Source organism: Brienomyrus brachyistius, unplaced genomic scaffold, assembly GCF_023856365.1.
Source record: "Brienomyrus brachyistius isolate T26 unplaced genomic scaffold, BBRACH_0.4 scaffold78, whole genome shotgun sequence".
Taxonomy (NCBI): Eukaryota; Metazoa; Chordata; class Actinopteri; order Osteoglossiformes; family Mormyridae; genus Brienomyrus; species Brienomyrus brachyistius.
In genome coordinates, this window is record NW_026042353.1 from 715,825 (window position 1) to 733,617 (window position 17,793).

General features: G+C 46.6%; 1 protein-coding gene and 1 long non-coding RNA gene across 5 annotated transcripts; both read right to left on the reverse strand.

The window, feature by feature from the left end:
- Window positions 1-1,077: 1,077 nt before the first annotated feature.
- Window positions 1,078-7,282, reverse strand: LOC125726839 (uncharacterized). Of its 4 annotated transcripts, none has more exons than XM_049003303.1 (5): window positions 6,341-7,282; window positions 5,869-5,960; window positions 5,255-5,292; window positions 4,456-4,599; window positions 1,078-3,165 (listed from the first exon to the last, which is right to left on the reverse strand). In XM_049003303.1, the coding sequence occupies exons 1-5, from the start codon at window positions 6,493-6,495 to the stop codon at window positions 3,112-3,114; spliced, it is 483 nt and encodes a 160-aa protein (XP_048859260.1). In that variant the 5' UTR covers window positions 6,496-7,282; the 3' UTR covers window positions 1,078-3,111. The 4 variants fall into 4 exon arrangements, with proteins under 4 accessions (XP_048859260.1, XP_048859261.1, XP_048859258.1 ...); XM_049003304.1 differs by lacking the exon at window positions 1,078-3,165 and adding an exon at window positions 3,173-3,880; XM_049003301.1 differs by lacking the exon at window positions 1,078-3,165 and adding an exon at window positions 3,173-4,189.
- Window positions 7,283-7,296: 14 nt separating this feature from the next.
- LOC125726840 (uncharacterized) lies at window positions 7,297-15,217 on the reverse strand. The gene is made up of 3 exons (XR_007388442.1): window positions 14,852-15,217; window positions 7,928-8,236; window positions 7,297-7,586 (listed from the first exon to the last, which is right to left on the reverse strand). It is a non-coding gene; the product is annotated as an uncharacterized LOC125726840 (long non-coding RNA).
- Between the last annotated feature and the right edge of the window lie 2,576 nt (window positions 15,218-17,793).

Consider the following 17,793-nt stretch of genomic DNA (forward strand, 5'->3'; position numbering starts at 1 on the left):
AGCTGAGCCGCGTTCCGCAAGCTGGGATGCCCCAAGCTGAGCCGCGTCCTGTGAGCTAGGAGGCAGCGAGCTGAGCCATGACCGATGAGCTAGGAAGCCGTGGTCTGAGCCGTGTCCCACAAGCTAAGAGGCCTCAAACATTGCTGAAATCGTAGTCTAAAGCATCCAACAATTTGTCATCCTCTCCTGCCATCTGTAGCCAGACCCAGTACTGAATAACAAGGGGAGTACGACACCCGGTACTGAATAACAAGGGGAGAATCGATACCCGGTACTGAATAACAAGGGGAGTACGACACCCTGTACTGAATAACAAGGGGAGAATCGACACCCGGTACTGAATAACAAGGGGAGTACGACACCCGGTACTGAATAACAAGGGGAGAATCGACACCCGGTACTGAATAACAAGGGGAGTACGACACCCGGTACTGAATAACAAGTGGAGAACCGACACCCGGTACTGAATAACAAGGGGAGTACGACACCCGGTACTGAATAACAAGGGGAGATCCGACACCCGGTACTGAATAACAAGGGGAGTACGACACCCGGTACTGAATAACAAGGGGAGAATCGACACGCGGTACTGAATAACAAGGGGAGAATCGACACCCGGTACTGAATAACAAGGGGAGTACGACACCCGGTACTGAATAACAAGGGGAGTACGACACCCGGTACTGAATAACAAGGGGAGACCACCAAGCAGACCAAGACATTGAGAGAGCAGCAAAGAACAAAAAGACTTGCTTGTCGGGGTAGAACACGCTCTTTATTTGCAGTCTTTAGCAGGAAAATAAGAAGCACCCAACAAGCACCAGACCTAACACAGTATGAAAACACAGGAAGGTCAGACGCTGGACCGTCAGGTACGCAAACGGTGGGTGTCGCGTTTTAAGGAAGACACGAGACAGGTTGTAAACCGAAGCTGTTCAGTAATTTTTTCCCAAAAAACCTGCTCTCCTCTTCCTGCGCACTGTCCACTTGATATTCCCCAAACGTAACGTATTTCTTGTGCGAGTACATAACCTCTACTCCCCCCCCCCCCCCCCCAGAAAACAAAATCAATCATGATAATTCGGCAAACTGCACTCACCCAGTTGTTTGGGATGCCCTAAAATGTTTCAGATAAACAATATATTAACACAATTTGGCATGGAAAAGCACAATAGTACTTAGCGTACCCAGCACATTAAATGAACTGCACAGAGAGCCAGGTGCAAGGTCAACATATCAGAATTCAGTCAAAGTCCCTTGGGTAACCTGGGCGAGACTGGATGCGAGCTGATCTTCGAGGGGACTCCAATGTAGACTCGAATGGATGTGCGGCTGGGCATTGAGTGTGCTGCACTATGGGTTCAGATGTGAGCACACCTCGTTCCATAGGTAAGTTCTAATCACCTTCTGATGAAGGGGAGCCAGCATGAACATGAGTGCTGGCCATTTCCGGAGCTGCCACCTTGCGGAGGCGGCCAGCGTGCCATCGAGACCCATCAGAAAGAGAAAAGGTAGCTGGCCCTAGCTTCCCCACCACCTGAATAGGAGGGGACCAGAATGAGACCAGCTTGTGGTCACGATGAGCGCGGCGGATTCTGACCCAATCCAAAACGGCAATAGTGGGGTTCCTCGTCCCCCAAGACCGATGAAACCGCAGCTTCATCTTGTGCTGCTGGGCGGACACCCTGTGGCAGCATGTAGGGGGAGGGGCCACTGGCCTTGAGTCGATCCAGTGGAAGCTGCAGTTCGCAGCCCAACATAAGTGACGCTGGTGAGCAGCCTGTTGTGCTGTGCTTGGTGGCCCTGTAATGGAGCAGTGTGTGAAGGAGCACCGCTGAAAGGGGTAACCTTCAGCTAAGTGGGCTCAGATGCCATACTTAAGGGTCTGATTGAGACGCTCCGCTCCGCCATCGGCCTGGGGGTGATATGAAGCTGTGCAGATGTGACGGATGCCTGGATCCGTCAGAAAGGCTTCGAACTCAGCAGACACAAATTGGGGCCCATTATCCATAGTAATAGCCAGAGGAACTTCCCATCGAGCAAAGAGGGCGTCTAAAATGTCAGTGAGTACCCGTGCCGTGACAGTGCCAGTGGAGACCACCTCAGGCCACTTAGAGTGGAGATCATACACCACAAGGAGGAACCGCTGCTGTTGTGGAACTCCATGTAGTTCCCCACAGATATCCAGTTGGAGATGTTCCCAAGGATGGGCCAAACCGGAGGCTGCAGAGGGGGTGGTGCAGGTTGGCCCATTTTCCTGCTCATAAGGCAGGCTGCACAATCCCTAACTAGATTTTCTATGTCCCTATCAATGCCGGGCCACCACACTAGGTCCCTACAACGTGGTTTGACATGTACAATGCCCAAATGGCCTTCATGTGCCATGCTAAGAACACGGGCCTGAAGGCTGCTTGGCACCACTGTGACAGCTCCACGAGCTACGCAGTGCTCATTCCAACATGAAAGCTCATCCCTGACCCTGTGGTAAGGGGTCACCTCAGCAGAGACTTCAGTCGGCCAGCCTGTGCGAATGTATGTACGAAGCTGAGGAAGGACTGGGTCTGGTTCTGAGGCCAGCCGGAGTTCATCAAAGGAGACAGCTGCCTTCAGTGGTGTGTGCATCATCTGGCTGAGGTCTGGTTCCTGAGAGATGGAGTCAGGTGCTGCAGGATACTGGGTGTAGCGGGACAGCAGGTCTGCCACAACGTTATCACAACCTGGGGTAAAACAGGATGATATTGTACTGCTGCAGTTGCTCAGACCACCGGTCATTGTGGTTTGCATCCTGTACTAGCTGTTGCAAGCAAGGCTGTCAGGGCCTAGTGGTCAGTGCGCAGTGTAAATGCCCTGCCATAAAGATACATGTGCCACCGCTCACAGGCCCAGACACAGGCTAGAGCCTCACGTTCGCCCACGGAATATTTTCGTTCGGTGGGGGTGAGAGCACGGGAGGCAGAGCCAATGGGCCAGTCCACTCCATCCTGCAGCTGTGACAGTACAGCTCCAACTGCCACAGCTGAGGCATCACAGGTGACAGAGGTGGGGCATGAGAGGGAACAGTTTGCCAGGATAGGAGGTGATGTGAGATGGGACTTTCGGAGCTGGAAAGCCTCAAAGCAGGCTGGCATCCAAATGCATCTTTCTGCAGCAGCTGATGTAATGGAGCTGTGGTAGCAGAGTAGTGAGGCAAAAAACACAGGTAATAAGCTGTCATGCCCAGGAAAGAGACAACCTGGTTAGCATTCGTGGGTCCAGAAATACGCTGAATGGCCTCAATATTAGGTTGAAGTGGAATGAGGCCCTCAGCCGTGAGGCAGAATCCATGGACCATGATGTCATCGAGGTAGATAATCACCCCAGGTATGCCAGTGAAGATGGTAGTCATAATCTTCTGGAAGCAGCTGGGGGCAGAGCTAAGCCCAAATGAGACCCATGTGCACTGAAACACTCCAGCATGTGTCACAAAAGCCGTGAGATTCTGGCTGTCAGGCTGGAGAGGGATCTGCAGATAGCTCCGACGAAGGCCCAGTTTTGTGAAGACCATCGAGCCATGAAAGTGGGAAGTGACTTCTACTATGGAAGGGAGGGGGTACTTGTCAGGGACGACGGCCTTGTTTACAGCCCGGAGGTCGACACAGACTCCTGCATTTCTACTTAGCTATCACCAGATTTGAGATCCACTGAGAAGCATCAACTAGCTCAATAATGTCTGCCTCCAGCAGGTGGCGCAGCTCAGCAGTAACACCATCATGAAGGGCCAGGGGACTCAACATGGGAGCTGAAGTACTGAAGTTATAGATGGGAAGAGTGGGGATTGGTGATTAAATGTAGAGAGACAGCCGGCCCCAGTAACACGGCGTCATGATACGGCAAGCTCGGACTGGGAAAACAGGTGAAGGACAAAAAGGGATTTAATAGGGAGCCGGATCGGCATACGGAACAAAAATCACCATAACAATACAATGACAGAACTAGGGAAACATTCTCTGACCTGGACATAAATACACAAAACTAATGAAGACACTTCGAAACAGCTGGTAAACACGGGGATTCCACGGCATCCAGGAGGATCGGACGGGCGGGTCGACACATTGGAGAATGAGCCACAATTCCCACAGCGTCGTCGTTGTTGCTTTCGCGGTGTATAATGCACGTCTGAACCAACTTCAGATAGTCCTGACGAAGGTGGCTGTGATGCAGATACTTATTGTGCAGGGAGCGAGGTGACAGCGGAGTAAGGTAATTTAGACGTAAACTCCGCTGCTGTTTCAATTTGAAATGCGACTTGTATAGCGCTAGCGAGGTCATGTGCTGCCATCAACAGTCGCTCTCTAATTTTAGGGTGGTTAGAGTGTTCAGCCAGCTGACCACGAATGAATTCATCCTGCATGCCACCAAATTTACAAAGACTGGCTAAACCACGCAGATTAGCCACGTAATGATGTACGGACTCACCCGGCTGCTGTCGCCTTCGGCGAAAAAGAATCTGCCACAGGATGACACTTTGTGGAGCTGCGAAGTGAGAACCCAGGAGCGAAACAGCGTCTTCATACATCTCCGCAGGTCCGAGCGTCCGAAAGATCTGCCGTCCTTCCGTGCCTAAGCAGTGAATAAGTATGGCTTTCTTCCGAGCGTCGCTGACTTCATGCTGTCCCAGGACATCCGAGTATGTCTGGAATGATTCCAGCCAGCGAGTCCAAGGGACAGGAGGTTCGCCGGGAAGTGCAAGAGAAGGTGAAGGTGGTGGAAGTGCAAGCTCTATTCTCGTCGCCAAAATGTCGCGTTTTAAGGAAGACCGAAGCTGTTCATTTATTTTTTCCAAAAAAATTGCTCTCCTCATCCCATATACTGTCCCCTTAATATTCCCCAGACGTGACGTGTTTTTTGTGCGTGTACATAAAAGTGAGTAATTTACATGATGCTAAAGACATGCGAGGGTCGTACAGGGTGCATACAAGACACGGGCAACCATATATGCCACGATCGGGAAAACAAGGGATTTATTAGGGGATGACACCATCGGGAACTCAAGGACCACCAGTAACATTAAGATGTTAATGACCCTGGGTAGCATTTGTGGGTTCGGAAATACGCTGAATGGGGAAACATACTCTGAGGCGGACTTAAATACACAGGACAGAGCAGCTGATAACACGAGGATTCAACTTGAGTTAGGTGAGGGGGCTTGGCACACAAGAGGATCGGCATGATCGGAGCATGACAGATTTTCTTCCCATATGAAACATGAACTTACTGTCCTTCCTAGATTTTGGCCCCCAGCCACATTTTTCTCTACAAGGAAAGAAATGAGGAAAAAAATAGAAAATTATTCTGCTGACACCATTGTCACTGTCCTTAACCGACACAGATGACTTGCTTTGTAACAAACACATTCACTTTTAATCAGCATGTACATACATCTGAAAATATTATCAAGTCTAATTAATGAGTAAAACTATCTACTGAATAGGGGCAATAGTTTTCTTATTTCTATGACAACTGATTACCAGTCTGAGCTTGCTGGTAACCAATCAGTGAATCCCAGCCGGCCCTGGTTAGAATAACTAATTCAGGGAGGTTTTTATAAGCTCAGCTGGGTGGACACAGACTCAGGGGGTCAGAGGAAAGTCTGCAGGATCATGGAGGAAAGGGTTCGGGTTAGAAAGGCTCCTTCAGGGCTGCTGTCCTCTGATGTCCTGTTTGTACTATAGTGGATTTTAGCTCTGCACTGTTATTCCTTTTCCAAAGGGTTGTGACCACGTTTTATGTTTTAATTTCACTGCATAGACCTGTGTGTCTGAATGCTGCTGTCTGTGTCCCTGTCAAGCAATCTTTGGAAAAGGATAAAAGCATGAAGTTGCCACTCACTGTGTTTGTCCCGCACTTTCCATGTGATGATGATGACCAACAGCAGCACCAATAAGCTCAGTCCTACATACAGAGCCAGCTGGACCAAAGAGCTGAATAAGAGGGTGGATGTGTACAGTAAAGCCTTACATGCTTTATAGAAACACGGTACAGTCACATGTGTACTATTACACAGGACATATGTGAGGAACAGGAGACATTAACAAAGAGCATGAAAATAGCTAGAGATTATCACACAACATGTTACACTATTTTGTAAAAACAGGCCTGCAGTCGTTCCCCAGCAGCACAGGGCACAAGGCAAGGGCTCACCCTGGATGGGATGGGATCTCAAGTTCATTATTAAGAAAATAAAATAAAAAACAATATCTTTTTTTCTTAAAATTAAAATGACAGTTTCCCATCACTGTGTGATCAGGTAAATGCTGCTAGCAGGACCCCCACACTACTGTAAATGCTGCTGAATGCTTACCTCCGTTTTTCATTATTAATCCCCTCCTTCTTCATAATGTGCAGAGAAAAGGAGAGCAGTGGAAACAGGAGAAAGGATAGTTTGCACTGTCGCCTCACTCCTCTGGCACGTGTACTCAAGTCTTCGCTGGAGTTCCGTGTGTATGGAGTTTGCATGCTCCCCCTGTGTCATTGTGGGGTTTCCTCCAGGGACTCTGATTTCCCCCCACAGTCCAAAAACATGCTGAGGCTAATTGGAGTTGTCAAATTGCCGGTAGGTGTGCTTGTGTGAGGGAATGGAGTGTGAGTGTGTCCTGCAATGGGTTGGCACCCTGTCATGGGATGTTCCCTGCCTTGCGCCCATAGGGACCCTGACTTAGACAAGTAGTTTCAGACAATGGATGGATGCAGCACTGGGACAGATATTACAGAGTACAACTGTAACACTGACCTTTGCTACAATGAAAAATCAGTCAGTCAGCATACCTTTAGTAACAATTCATCCCCACAAAAAAAAAATGCAAACTACATGGATTTGTATACATAACAAAGGGCTGGCTGTATGTTTGTGGCAAAATGGTGTGATTTTTTCATGTTACATATTGATCATGAACTAGAAGACACACTGTGTATTAGAGACATCAATTAGCCTGACTGTGCGTTTTTGGATTGTTGGAGGAAACCCACACAACATGTGGAGAACATGCAAACTCCACACAGACAGAGCAGAAGCCAGATTCAAACCCCTAAACATGGAGGTGTGAAGCAACAGCGCCGCCTACTGGAGCACTGTGCCACTATCATTGAAACAATAATCCCAATAAATAACTCTGTTTCACAACAGCTGATAAATAGGGGATTATCCCCACAAAGAAGCACAAACCCCCTTCATGAGTGAAACTGCTGGGTTAATTAGTATTTATCTTTTTATTTTCAAGTATAAATGATCCACACACAGATTTAAATTAATTACTTACGTTTGATAGTAATATGAACTGGAATCTGCTGATATCCAGCAGCACACCAATACCAGCCAGTGTCCTTCCTCTCCAGTCCCCTCATTGTCACAATGAAGGTTTTATTTTCTGTGTCATTCCTGATCAGGACAGGCCTCCCATCCAAACTCCCAGATGTCTCTGATGCACAGGAGCCCCCAATCTTACACCACATCCTATGTCTTTTGTTGTTTCCATAGTAACACTGAACACGGACACTGTCTCCATCCACACCCGTCACCTCCTGTTTGTCCACTGACAGCCCCGAAGGAGCTGAACACACAGGTTAGGAACAGATAAAACACTGAAATATTTACACCACAATGAAATATTATGAAAATCAGCTCATTAAACATGCATATGCAAATGTTTTTCCAAAAAGCCATATATTACTTATCATATTGAACTCTGTGAAGTTGCCCATTTAAACTGACACTGTTACTTCTTTCAAATCTCGTTTATCACATTGAGTGAAAATAAAATTTTTACAATATTAAAGTATCTTTTCCTTTTACAGGAAACAATATTTGTGTTAATGTCCTTCCTTTTTGACTCAATGACCTGTTACATACTGTGCATCTCATTGGCTACAGTCTGCAGTACAGACATCTTACCATCAGTGACTGACAGGTTAACCCGATCTCCATCTGAGGCTCCACTGATTTCCACACCACACCAGTACCGATCAGAGTCCCCAGTTGTCAAATTGTTGATGGTCACAGTGAAGACTTGCTGGTCAGGATCATCTCTGATTGACACTTTGCCCTCCTGTGGAGAGTCAGTGTGTACTATGGGAGTACATGAACTTACATTATACCCTCTGCACCAGTATTTCACATGAGGTTTATATCTGTCATCATAGAAACATGGGATGGTGATAGATCCTCCTCTTTGTACACGCATCCATTTCACCATGGACACACCTGCAGGAACAGTATGAAAATTACCAGGCTGATTAACTCTCTCTCCCTAATACACCATTTATACACAAATTAATAAAGAGGCAGAATATTAAACACAGAGTATTAAACAAAGAATATTAAAATTTGCTTTGCTAAAGGCACGGTGGTGTAGTGCTTAGCGCTGTTGCCTCACATAGAGTCTGACTCTCTGCTATGGCTCTGTGTCTGTGGAGTTTGCATGCTCCCCCTGTGTCATTGTGGGGTTTCCTCCAGGTGCTCTAGTGGCCCCCCACTGTCCAAGAACATGCTCAGGTTAAGTATCCGAATTGCCCGTAGGTATCAATGGTGTGTGTGTGGAGAAGGGGTTCAGGTAAACATTACATTGTGAGGACCAAATATCCTCACAATGTAATAAAAACCAGTTATTTTGATGTTGTGGGGACCATTTTCTTGTGCATTTTGTTTGGTTACTTATGGTCCAAGTTAGGACTGGGTAGGGATCAAGGTTTTCATTGTTGGGAATAAGGTTTTGCCCATAGATATGAATAGATGGTCCCCACAAAGATATGAGTACAGGTCTGTGTGTGTGTGTGTGTGTGTCTGTGTGTGCGTGCCCTGCGACAGGTTGGCGCCCCATCCTGGGTTGTTCCCTCCCTTGCACTCATAGGCTCTGGATACCCTGCGACCCTGAACAGGACAAGTGGTTACAGGATATGGATGGGTGGATGGATGGATGAAAACTTCAAATTTATCCCTGAAAGTTGCAGGACCCCTGATGTAGCCCATTTAAACTGGTACTGTTACTTCTCTCTGATTTTATTTATTACATAAGTGAAAAATATGTATATTTGGACTTTAATTTACAAAAATGCAGTTTAACACTGGCTGATTCATTCCTTGTATTTATTTTAATTCCATCCTTATTTACAAATAAATACTTTACAGTCATTTTAACTTATAAAATGAACATTTGCATTCATGCTTATATAGGTCTGGTCAGATATTTTACCTTCAGGCATCTTACCTTCAGTTACTGACAGGTAAACCCAATCTCGAACATCTGAACCTCCACTGATATTTACAAAGCATGAGAACCAACCAGAGTCCCCAGCTGTCAAATTGTTGATGGTCACAGTGAAGACTCGCTGGTCAGGATCATCTCTGATTGACACTTTACCCTCCTGTGGAGAGTCAGTGTGTACTATGGGAGTACATGACCTCACATTATACCCTCTGCACCATTTTTTCACATGAGTTTTATATCTGTCACCATAGAAACATGGAATGGTGACAGATCTTCCACTGCGAACAGTCACCCATCCACCTGTGGACACACTGTCAGCACCTGCAGGGAGAACAACCAACTGAATTCACATTTTCCACACCACGATCAGGTCAGGTCAGGTCAGGTTGGGGAGTATGCGCTGATGCAGCATGTTGCTGCACCCACCACACAGCGAAACTCCCCGGGATCCCGGCCAGCGATCCTCCAGGCAGATACACTGTCCAGTCCCACCATCCATCTGCCGCAGCCAGGTGCTGCATGGGCATCCCCTTGGCCTGGTCCAGCCGCTTGGGTCCACAGCATTGAGGATCCTGTGACCCGGATCACCCGCAAGGAAACGCACCACATGTCCGTAGTGCCGTAACTGACAACTTCCTCACAATGCGGATAATGTCCCTCATTCAGGGCTCCTCTAGTAATCGCTCATTCGACACAAAGTCAAATCAGTGGTACCCAAGGATTCTCTGAAGAGACACAGTACTGAAGGAGTCCAGTCTTCATCTCAGCTCACTGCATAGCGTCCATCTCTTATAGCCATAGGGCAACACAGGGAGCACCAGGGCTCTCAAGACTTGAACCCCCGTCCTCTTGCAGAGATATTGGTAATGCCACACGCCCCTTTCCAGCAACCTCACGACCCCACATGCTTTTCTAATCCGTCTGCTGACTTTATAGGAAGATTCACCAGAGACATGAATGTCGCTGCTGAGGCGGGTAAATCTCTCGACAAGGTCGATATTCCCCTGCAGACAGACACACAATTGATGGCTGTGCCTTAGAAATCATTAAAAGCCTGGATCTTGGTCTTTATCCAGGACACCTGCAATCCCAGAAACTCAGACTCCTCACTCAGTCTCCGGTGAGCCCCGAGCTGAGCTTCCATTGACTCCGGAAAGATCACAGCACAGCAAAGTCAAGAGCAGTAAATCTTACTTCACCAACAAATGCCTCATAACCACTGGACCCCACATCCCTGCCCAACGCCCAGTCCATGCAAGCATTGAACAGAGTAGGAGCAAGAACACATCCCTGGCAAACCCCAGAATCAACTGGGAAGAATGTAGAGGTTCTTCCTCCACTCTGTACAGCATTCACTGTACCAATGTACAGGCCGGCCATGACATCCAGAAGCTGTAGGGGGATCCCGCAAAATCTCAGGATGTCCCACAGGACAACTCGATCAACTGAATCGAACGCCTTAAGAAACTAAACCAAAAGCTGCAAAGAACCTCTGTTGATATTCGTGCTTACACTCAATGAGAACTTTCAGTGCAAGGATGCGGCCAATGGTAGACTTCTTAGGTGTAAAACTAGACTGCTTTGGCCACTGATAGGTGAGCAAGTGATCACGAATCCTGTTAATCCTAGCAAGGACCTTACTCGGCAGTGAGAGCAGTGTTATCGGCCTGTAGTTGCCACAATCCAGGTGATCACCCTTCCCTTTCCAGATAGGGACTATAAGTCCCGTTTTCCAGTCAGTTAGGATGATGTCTGACTGCCAAATGGAAGCGAAGACTGCCTGCAGTGCCGGGAGGACAGCCTTACCACCAGCCTGGAGAAGTTCAACCCAGATACCACAGATCCCTGCAGCCTTCCCCACCCCCAGCTGATTCACCACCCATGCAATCTCAGTGAGACTGGGTGGTTCACAGCTGATTGGAGGATCTTCTTTTAGAACTGTAGACCCAGAGATGTCCAACATCCTAGCTGGAGGGTCAGCTTTAAACAACTGCTCAACGTAGCCGGCCCAGCAGGTCACAACTGCAGTGTCATCCGTAAGGACCGTTCCATCACCCGCCCTGACTGCAAGTCTCTGAGGAACAGATTCAGATATATGTAATACTTCAATCCCTCTGTAAGCAGGGTGTGGGTCATTAGACCACAAATGATGTGTCACCTGCTCACAAATTTGTCTTACAAACACATCCTTATCTGCCCTTAGAGCCCTCACAGCCCTCCTTTTCAGGTAGACACTGGAGTTGCCACCAAATCATGCGCTATGACTCCTCTTGGTGAAATACCTCCTTCTGAAAACACCAGCCACACCAACAAAACCCTCAGCAACCTTCAGAGTCTTACCAGGGAAGGTCGCGCACATCACATTACAGTCAGCAGTCGCACCCAAGTCTGCAAATTCCTCAAACTGCATGCAAACTCATCAGAACAGCTTGATCTTGGAGCCTTGCCAAGTCCAGCTTCATTCTCCTAGTAGGTACTGGATCTTAGCCTACTGAATCTAACAGATCTTCAGAATAGCAACAACAAATCTGTGGTTCACAAACTGGATGCTTCTGTAGACCCTGCAGGATCCTCCAGGGTCTGCCCTCGAGGATGTGATTGATCTCCTTTGCCGCACCACCAGCATTGGAGTACAAAGTCCAATAATGCGGCTTAGGGCATTGGAACCAGGATTCCGCAACCTGTAGCCTCTGACCTTTCGCAATGTCAAGGAATATGGAGCCACTGTCGCCCCATTCTCCAGACCCATGGGGACCGACACAATCCTCAAAGCCTTCCCTGTCAGTGCCTGTGTTCACAATGAAGTCACCCATGACCAAAGGAGCATCACCTCATGGGTACCCATCAACCACTGAGCAATGTTGCGAGTAAAATGTCTCCCTCAATGAGACATCTCTCAGCACGGTCAGAGCATACACTAAGACAACAGACAAAACACCAAAGGACTGCCTTAGCCTGAGTCTCATAATATGGTCGTTGAAAGGGGTGATATCATACACCATCGGGAGGAGCCGATCCGCCACAGCAATAGCTACTCCGAGTATGGCAGCTGTCAGAGCGACCAGACCAAAAGTAGTTATATCCAGCTACAGAGATTTGGCTACCCTAGAGAATGTCACCACTGAAATGCAGAGTTTCTAAAGCTTCCCCGACAGCAGAGGAAGATGGTCATCTTGTCAGAGAGACAAGACATTCCACAGGCCTACCCGGATGGGTCAGCTCAAGTTGGGACCCAAGTGTCACAATGCGGCGGGCGGCGCCTCAGCACCACACCAGCCCTGATGCCCAACGGGCCCAACCCTATTTTTTTGATTGTGTAATACTTGGATTAGGGTCACATTTGTTTATCAGAACCATGGGGAATCTGAGTTTGGGAGTGTGTGGGAAGGCCTGAGAGGAAAACCAGAACCTTAAATCACTGGTAATAAGGCACAGGGGAGGTGAATGAATGGGCTCATCATTTTGTGTGATGACCACACAGACTGTATTTATAAATACACCTAGTTCTGTGATATTTGACTTGTGAATGATATGTAAAAAATGTTCAATATTTTAGTTCAGCCATCTATCTTCCACATGCTTACCCAGTAAAGGGTCAATACAGTACAGGGAGCGTGGAGCTGATCTGAGGCAGCACAGGGCACAAGGCAGGGGAACACCCAGGACAGGATGCCAGTCTGTCACAGAGCAAACACTCACACACAGTCACTGTGGGCACTTTTAGAGGCACCAATTCACCTGAACCACGTGTCTTTGGACTGTGGGAGGAAACCAGAGAACTGAGAGGAAACCAACGTAACCACAGGGAGACCATGCAAACTGAAATGACCCCAGTCAGATCAGTTGTCACCCTCACAGAAAATCACAGGGTACAAAAGACAAGGGCATTTTATGAGCACTAACAGAGTATTTATACTGCTTGATCACTAAAAGGAAGACATGACAACATCACACAGAATATTTAAATGTTATACTAAACAATATCAATAAATCGATTCATGATAAATTGGTCATGTCTTAAATATCACTGTTCCATAAATAGTTTGCAAACACTTCACAAAGATAATTTCTTTTGGAATTATAGTGGAAGACGCCTATAGTGATCACGTCTCTCTGGGCGAAATTGATCACTATACTGTAAGCGGATTATCATTATAACACATGTTTTCTCTTTATGTCTTAAGAAGATTATCATCTAATTGAGATTTGTATATTTTTACATGAATATAAGGTAATAAAACTGACGCTATACAGTCACTATTCACTGAATTTTATTGACGATGTCAAAATACAGTACAGCTCTTTCAAACGCTTTTCGAATTACTGTACCGTACAAATTAAATTACTGATCTGTGCATAATTCGAATATGCTATAATACTGTACATAAATATTCAGCCATCCATCCATCCATCCATCCATCCATCCATTTTCCAAACCACTTATCCTATTGGGTCGCGGGGGGTCCGGAGCCTATCCTGGAAGCAATGGGCACGAGGCAGGGAACAACCCAGGATGGGGGGCCAGCCCATCGCAGGGCACACTCACACACCATTCACTCACACATGCACACCTATGGGCAATTTAGCGACTCCAATTAGCCTCAGCATGTTTTTGGACTGTGGGGGGAAACCGGAGTACCCGGAGGAAACCCCACGACGACATGGGGAGAACATGCAAACTCCACACACATGTGACCCAGGCGGAGACTCGAACCCGGGTCCCAGAGGTGCGAGGCAACAGTGCTAACCATTGCACCACCATGCCGCCCCTCATAAGTATTCAATTCAATAGAATTTTTTTACACAGTGTCATGACCTGCTCGTACGATACTCCTGTATGCCACACCCCCTTATCATCCTCGTGTGAATTCCTGATTGTTCTCAGCCGTTCTGCGTTTCCGTCCCTTTAGTTCTGTGTATTTAGTCTGTGTGCTAGGCTGTCTCCCCTAGGTCTGTCATTCACGTTCTCATGCTCCCTGTCCTGAGTCTGTCTCTCGTCAATAAGGCTTCCATTGCCTGCTTGCCTGCCCCGACGCAACACACAGCACAAATTTCAGAATGTTACATTGTTTCAAACCGCTCACTGTAGTTTTGCTGCTGCATCTCCGTGGTCTTGTTTTTGGTGGTTTATCATAAGTTTTGATTATTCTATATTTGTTATTGAAAGAAAATGACTTTCTTTTTCCAGTCTTGTTTTCTGTGCTAGCCTCAAGTAGCTAGCCAGAAGCAGATGGGTTACCGCAGGGCAAAGTAGGATGATCAAAGTAAAGTAAACAAAGAAAATAACTACTGCAGTAAAAAAGACCCAAAATGAACAGTGAAAGCTGACTACTTGATTACGACAGACAAATTATCAAAACAATATTTGTACAAGAATTAATCTGTCCCAAGTATTTGATCCATATAAGTGATTCATCGTGATAACCACTGTATGCAAAAATGTGAAATTTGTTAAAATTGAAAAAGTATTCATTATTTCCAAGAACACATCAATTACATCATCATGTAACTAGCAACAGATCTCCATCATCATCTCCAACCTGCAGCTGAGAGTGTGGGGAGGAGCAGGAGAGAGATCTCTACTCAGTTCCACTGTAATGAGTGACACTCACCTGTGAGCCCAGCAATGAGAAGAAACAGGAGCATCAGAGGATCCATATGTGTGTGTGTCACTGAGCCCAGATCTGTGGAGACTGACACTCACTTCCTCATCCTCTGTACCTTCACTGTCTCTGTCGTTTCTATTCTCACACACAGCAGGCAGAGTGAAGGGGGAGTGGACACTTTACACAGGAAGTGACAAAACCACAAGGCTGAAAGTTTATCACTTCAGCATGTCATTCTATTATTATTTGTCTATTGAGCAGAAAATAAACTATTGGAAGATAGACTCCTTTATTAATGAAATTAAAATATCAGCATGAATACAGATGATGCATGAATTTGTGTTGATGTGTATTTATACTATGTTTTTGCTTATATGAAAAGTATATTTGTTTGATCCCCCTGTTGCGTCAAAGATTCATCTGTTTTCATCATTAGAATAATTATGTAGAATCTAGATCGGATCAAGACAGATTCTAGACCCTAATGCAGGAAGCACACAGTGTAAAGTGAGGTAAACCTTCAACAGCACGTTAGTCCATTGCAGGGCACTGGAAGGTGGAGAAATGCCATGTGAACAGAGGAAGCCTGCAAACTGCACACAGACACAGTTATGGCCACATTCAAAACCAGCACTCAGCAGTGCTGGGATGGCAGATGTATGAGTCAGATATCTAATTCCAGCATACATCAAAGACACAGAGGGACATTGATGAACCACAGCAAGACCAACAGAAGACGGGCTTCTGACAGTAAGGCATCAAAATCCGTCACTGTTTACTGTCGATGTCTCATTGTTCTTAAATGAACTGCAGGTGCAGCCAAAGCGGATTTTTAAAAATTCTTTATCTTGCTTGGTTTCCTGTCATACATGTGAGTCACAGGTATTTTTTGGTAACTTCAAAAGTTAAAGCATGAAATGAAGAACTGTGAGCCCCTGTACATTCTATCAAAGGATATCATCTTTGAGAGAGCTTGTTTGTGCAGTGATACATTTTCTGTGTATTTGTTGTCTGTAAAAAAGAAAACAGTTTGAGGTTCAAAGTTTTTGTCCTGCTGTTACCAGGAATAAATATTTGGAATCTTATAATTTTAGAAACATAATTTCATAGTAAAATAATTGATTGTTGGTCTTTAAGGTGAATCATTCCTGCTCACAGAGTTTAAAGTACAAGCAAATGAAGCAAATAAGTCTAGTTTTTTTCTGAACTACTATATCCTCATTTTTCTCTTGCAGATGAGCATAGAGCAGCTAAATCATTAGCACGATGTAGAAGATAATTTCAGACAGACACTCATTCTGAAAAGCAGAAATGTCGTCCTACAGGATGTGAGGGTGAGTGTCACAGATCCACCCAACTCCCCTGCTGCTATGGCTCCTGGCCAGGGTGAGCGCCTCTGTCATGACTCCGCCTACCCTCCTCGTTGCCATGGCTCCTGGCCAGGGTGAGCGCCTCTGTCATGACTCCGCCTACCCTCCTCGTTGCCATGGCTCCTGGCCAGGGTGAGCGCCTCTGTCATGACTCCGCCTACCCTCCTCGTTGCCATGACTCCTGGCCAGGATGAACGCCTCTTCAGGTGAACAGGTGCAACAGAGGGTGAGCTACGCGGATGAAGAGATCTGTGTATCCAGGGATGGAGAAAGCCGTTCATGGCCTTGTGATGGCTACAGCCACACAGTAAGAACTTAGTTCAGTATTTGTATGCATTTTCTAATTAAATTGCTTTACAGTAGTAATTCATAGGTTTTAGTTGTGTTTTGTCTTTGGTGTTAGGTGTAGTGCGTGTGTGTATATATATTTTGATATTGTAGGGTTGTGTGCAGTGATTGTTTAATCTCTTTGGTTTGTAGTTACTTTGTTTGTAGGGGATGGTCTTTTATTCAGCGTAAAGGTGTGGCTGAGGGCGGAGGTGTCTCAAAAGACAACCCCTGGAGTAGGAGCGAACCATGTGCTGCCATGGCAAGAGGGGGGAGTTGGGGTTTAGCTGTGTTTTGCTTTGTTTAGTTATATGTAGTGCTTATTTGTTTTATCCCTTTTGTGTGTTAATTGGTTTGGCCAAACCGCTATATATGTTCCCTCATGTTACCATATTAGAAAGGTCAGTTTGCTTCAGTTACTGTTTTGCTTTGTAAAATTATGCCATGTTTGTTTTTGCTGGCCTCTTTTATGGGCCCAGTTATTAAGGTTTTGAGTTTGTTATTGTTTGCATTTCGGGGGTCAAAAAAGCTCTGTTTCTTTAATTACGTTACTGCTTGGTCCCTCACAGCCTGGATCATGTGTCTCGTGTCGGGATGGTGGCAGCTGACTCGGGTGTGGCATGCCCCTGGGTTTGCCGCAGCTGCTGCCCAATTCTCCGGGAAGTGTATGGTGTGCATGAAATTCAGTGTGGGAAAGGGCACTCCAACCGACCCTGCAGTGACCCCGAGTCCCCAAAGCCCATTCGATCACCTGCAGATGGATTTCATTGAGCTAACGCCGTGCAGGGGATATAAGTATTGCTTGGTGATTGTAGATCTGTTTTCCAGATGGGTGGAGGCATTCTCTTGCCGTCGCCCTGATGCTCTGAGCGTGGCTAAATGTCTGCTAAAGGAGGTGATTCTGCGATGGGGCATTCCATCTAAAATCACCACAGACAACGGTCCTGCGTTCATCGCAGAGACCCTGGCTAAATTGGATGCAAATTGATTTGAAGCATTATTGTGCCTATCACCCCTATCGTGCGCGGGACAGTCCTGAAACATTTCAGCGGTGCAGGCCAATGGTGAGCCGTTACAGGTGAAACGATTGTTTGACTTAAAGCCGGAGATCGTCCGACCGGAGGCGCGATGAGGCGTTTCTATTGTTTCCTCTTTGGGTCACGTGTTTAGAGGCGCGGAGCTTCCATACGGTCCAGCGATTCCCGATTCATCCACAGGGTGGCGACCTTGCACGCATTTGGCGTGACACTC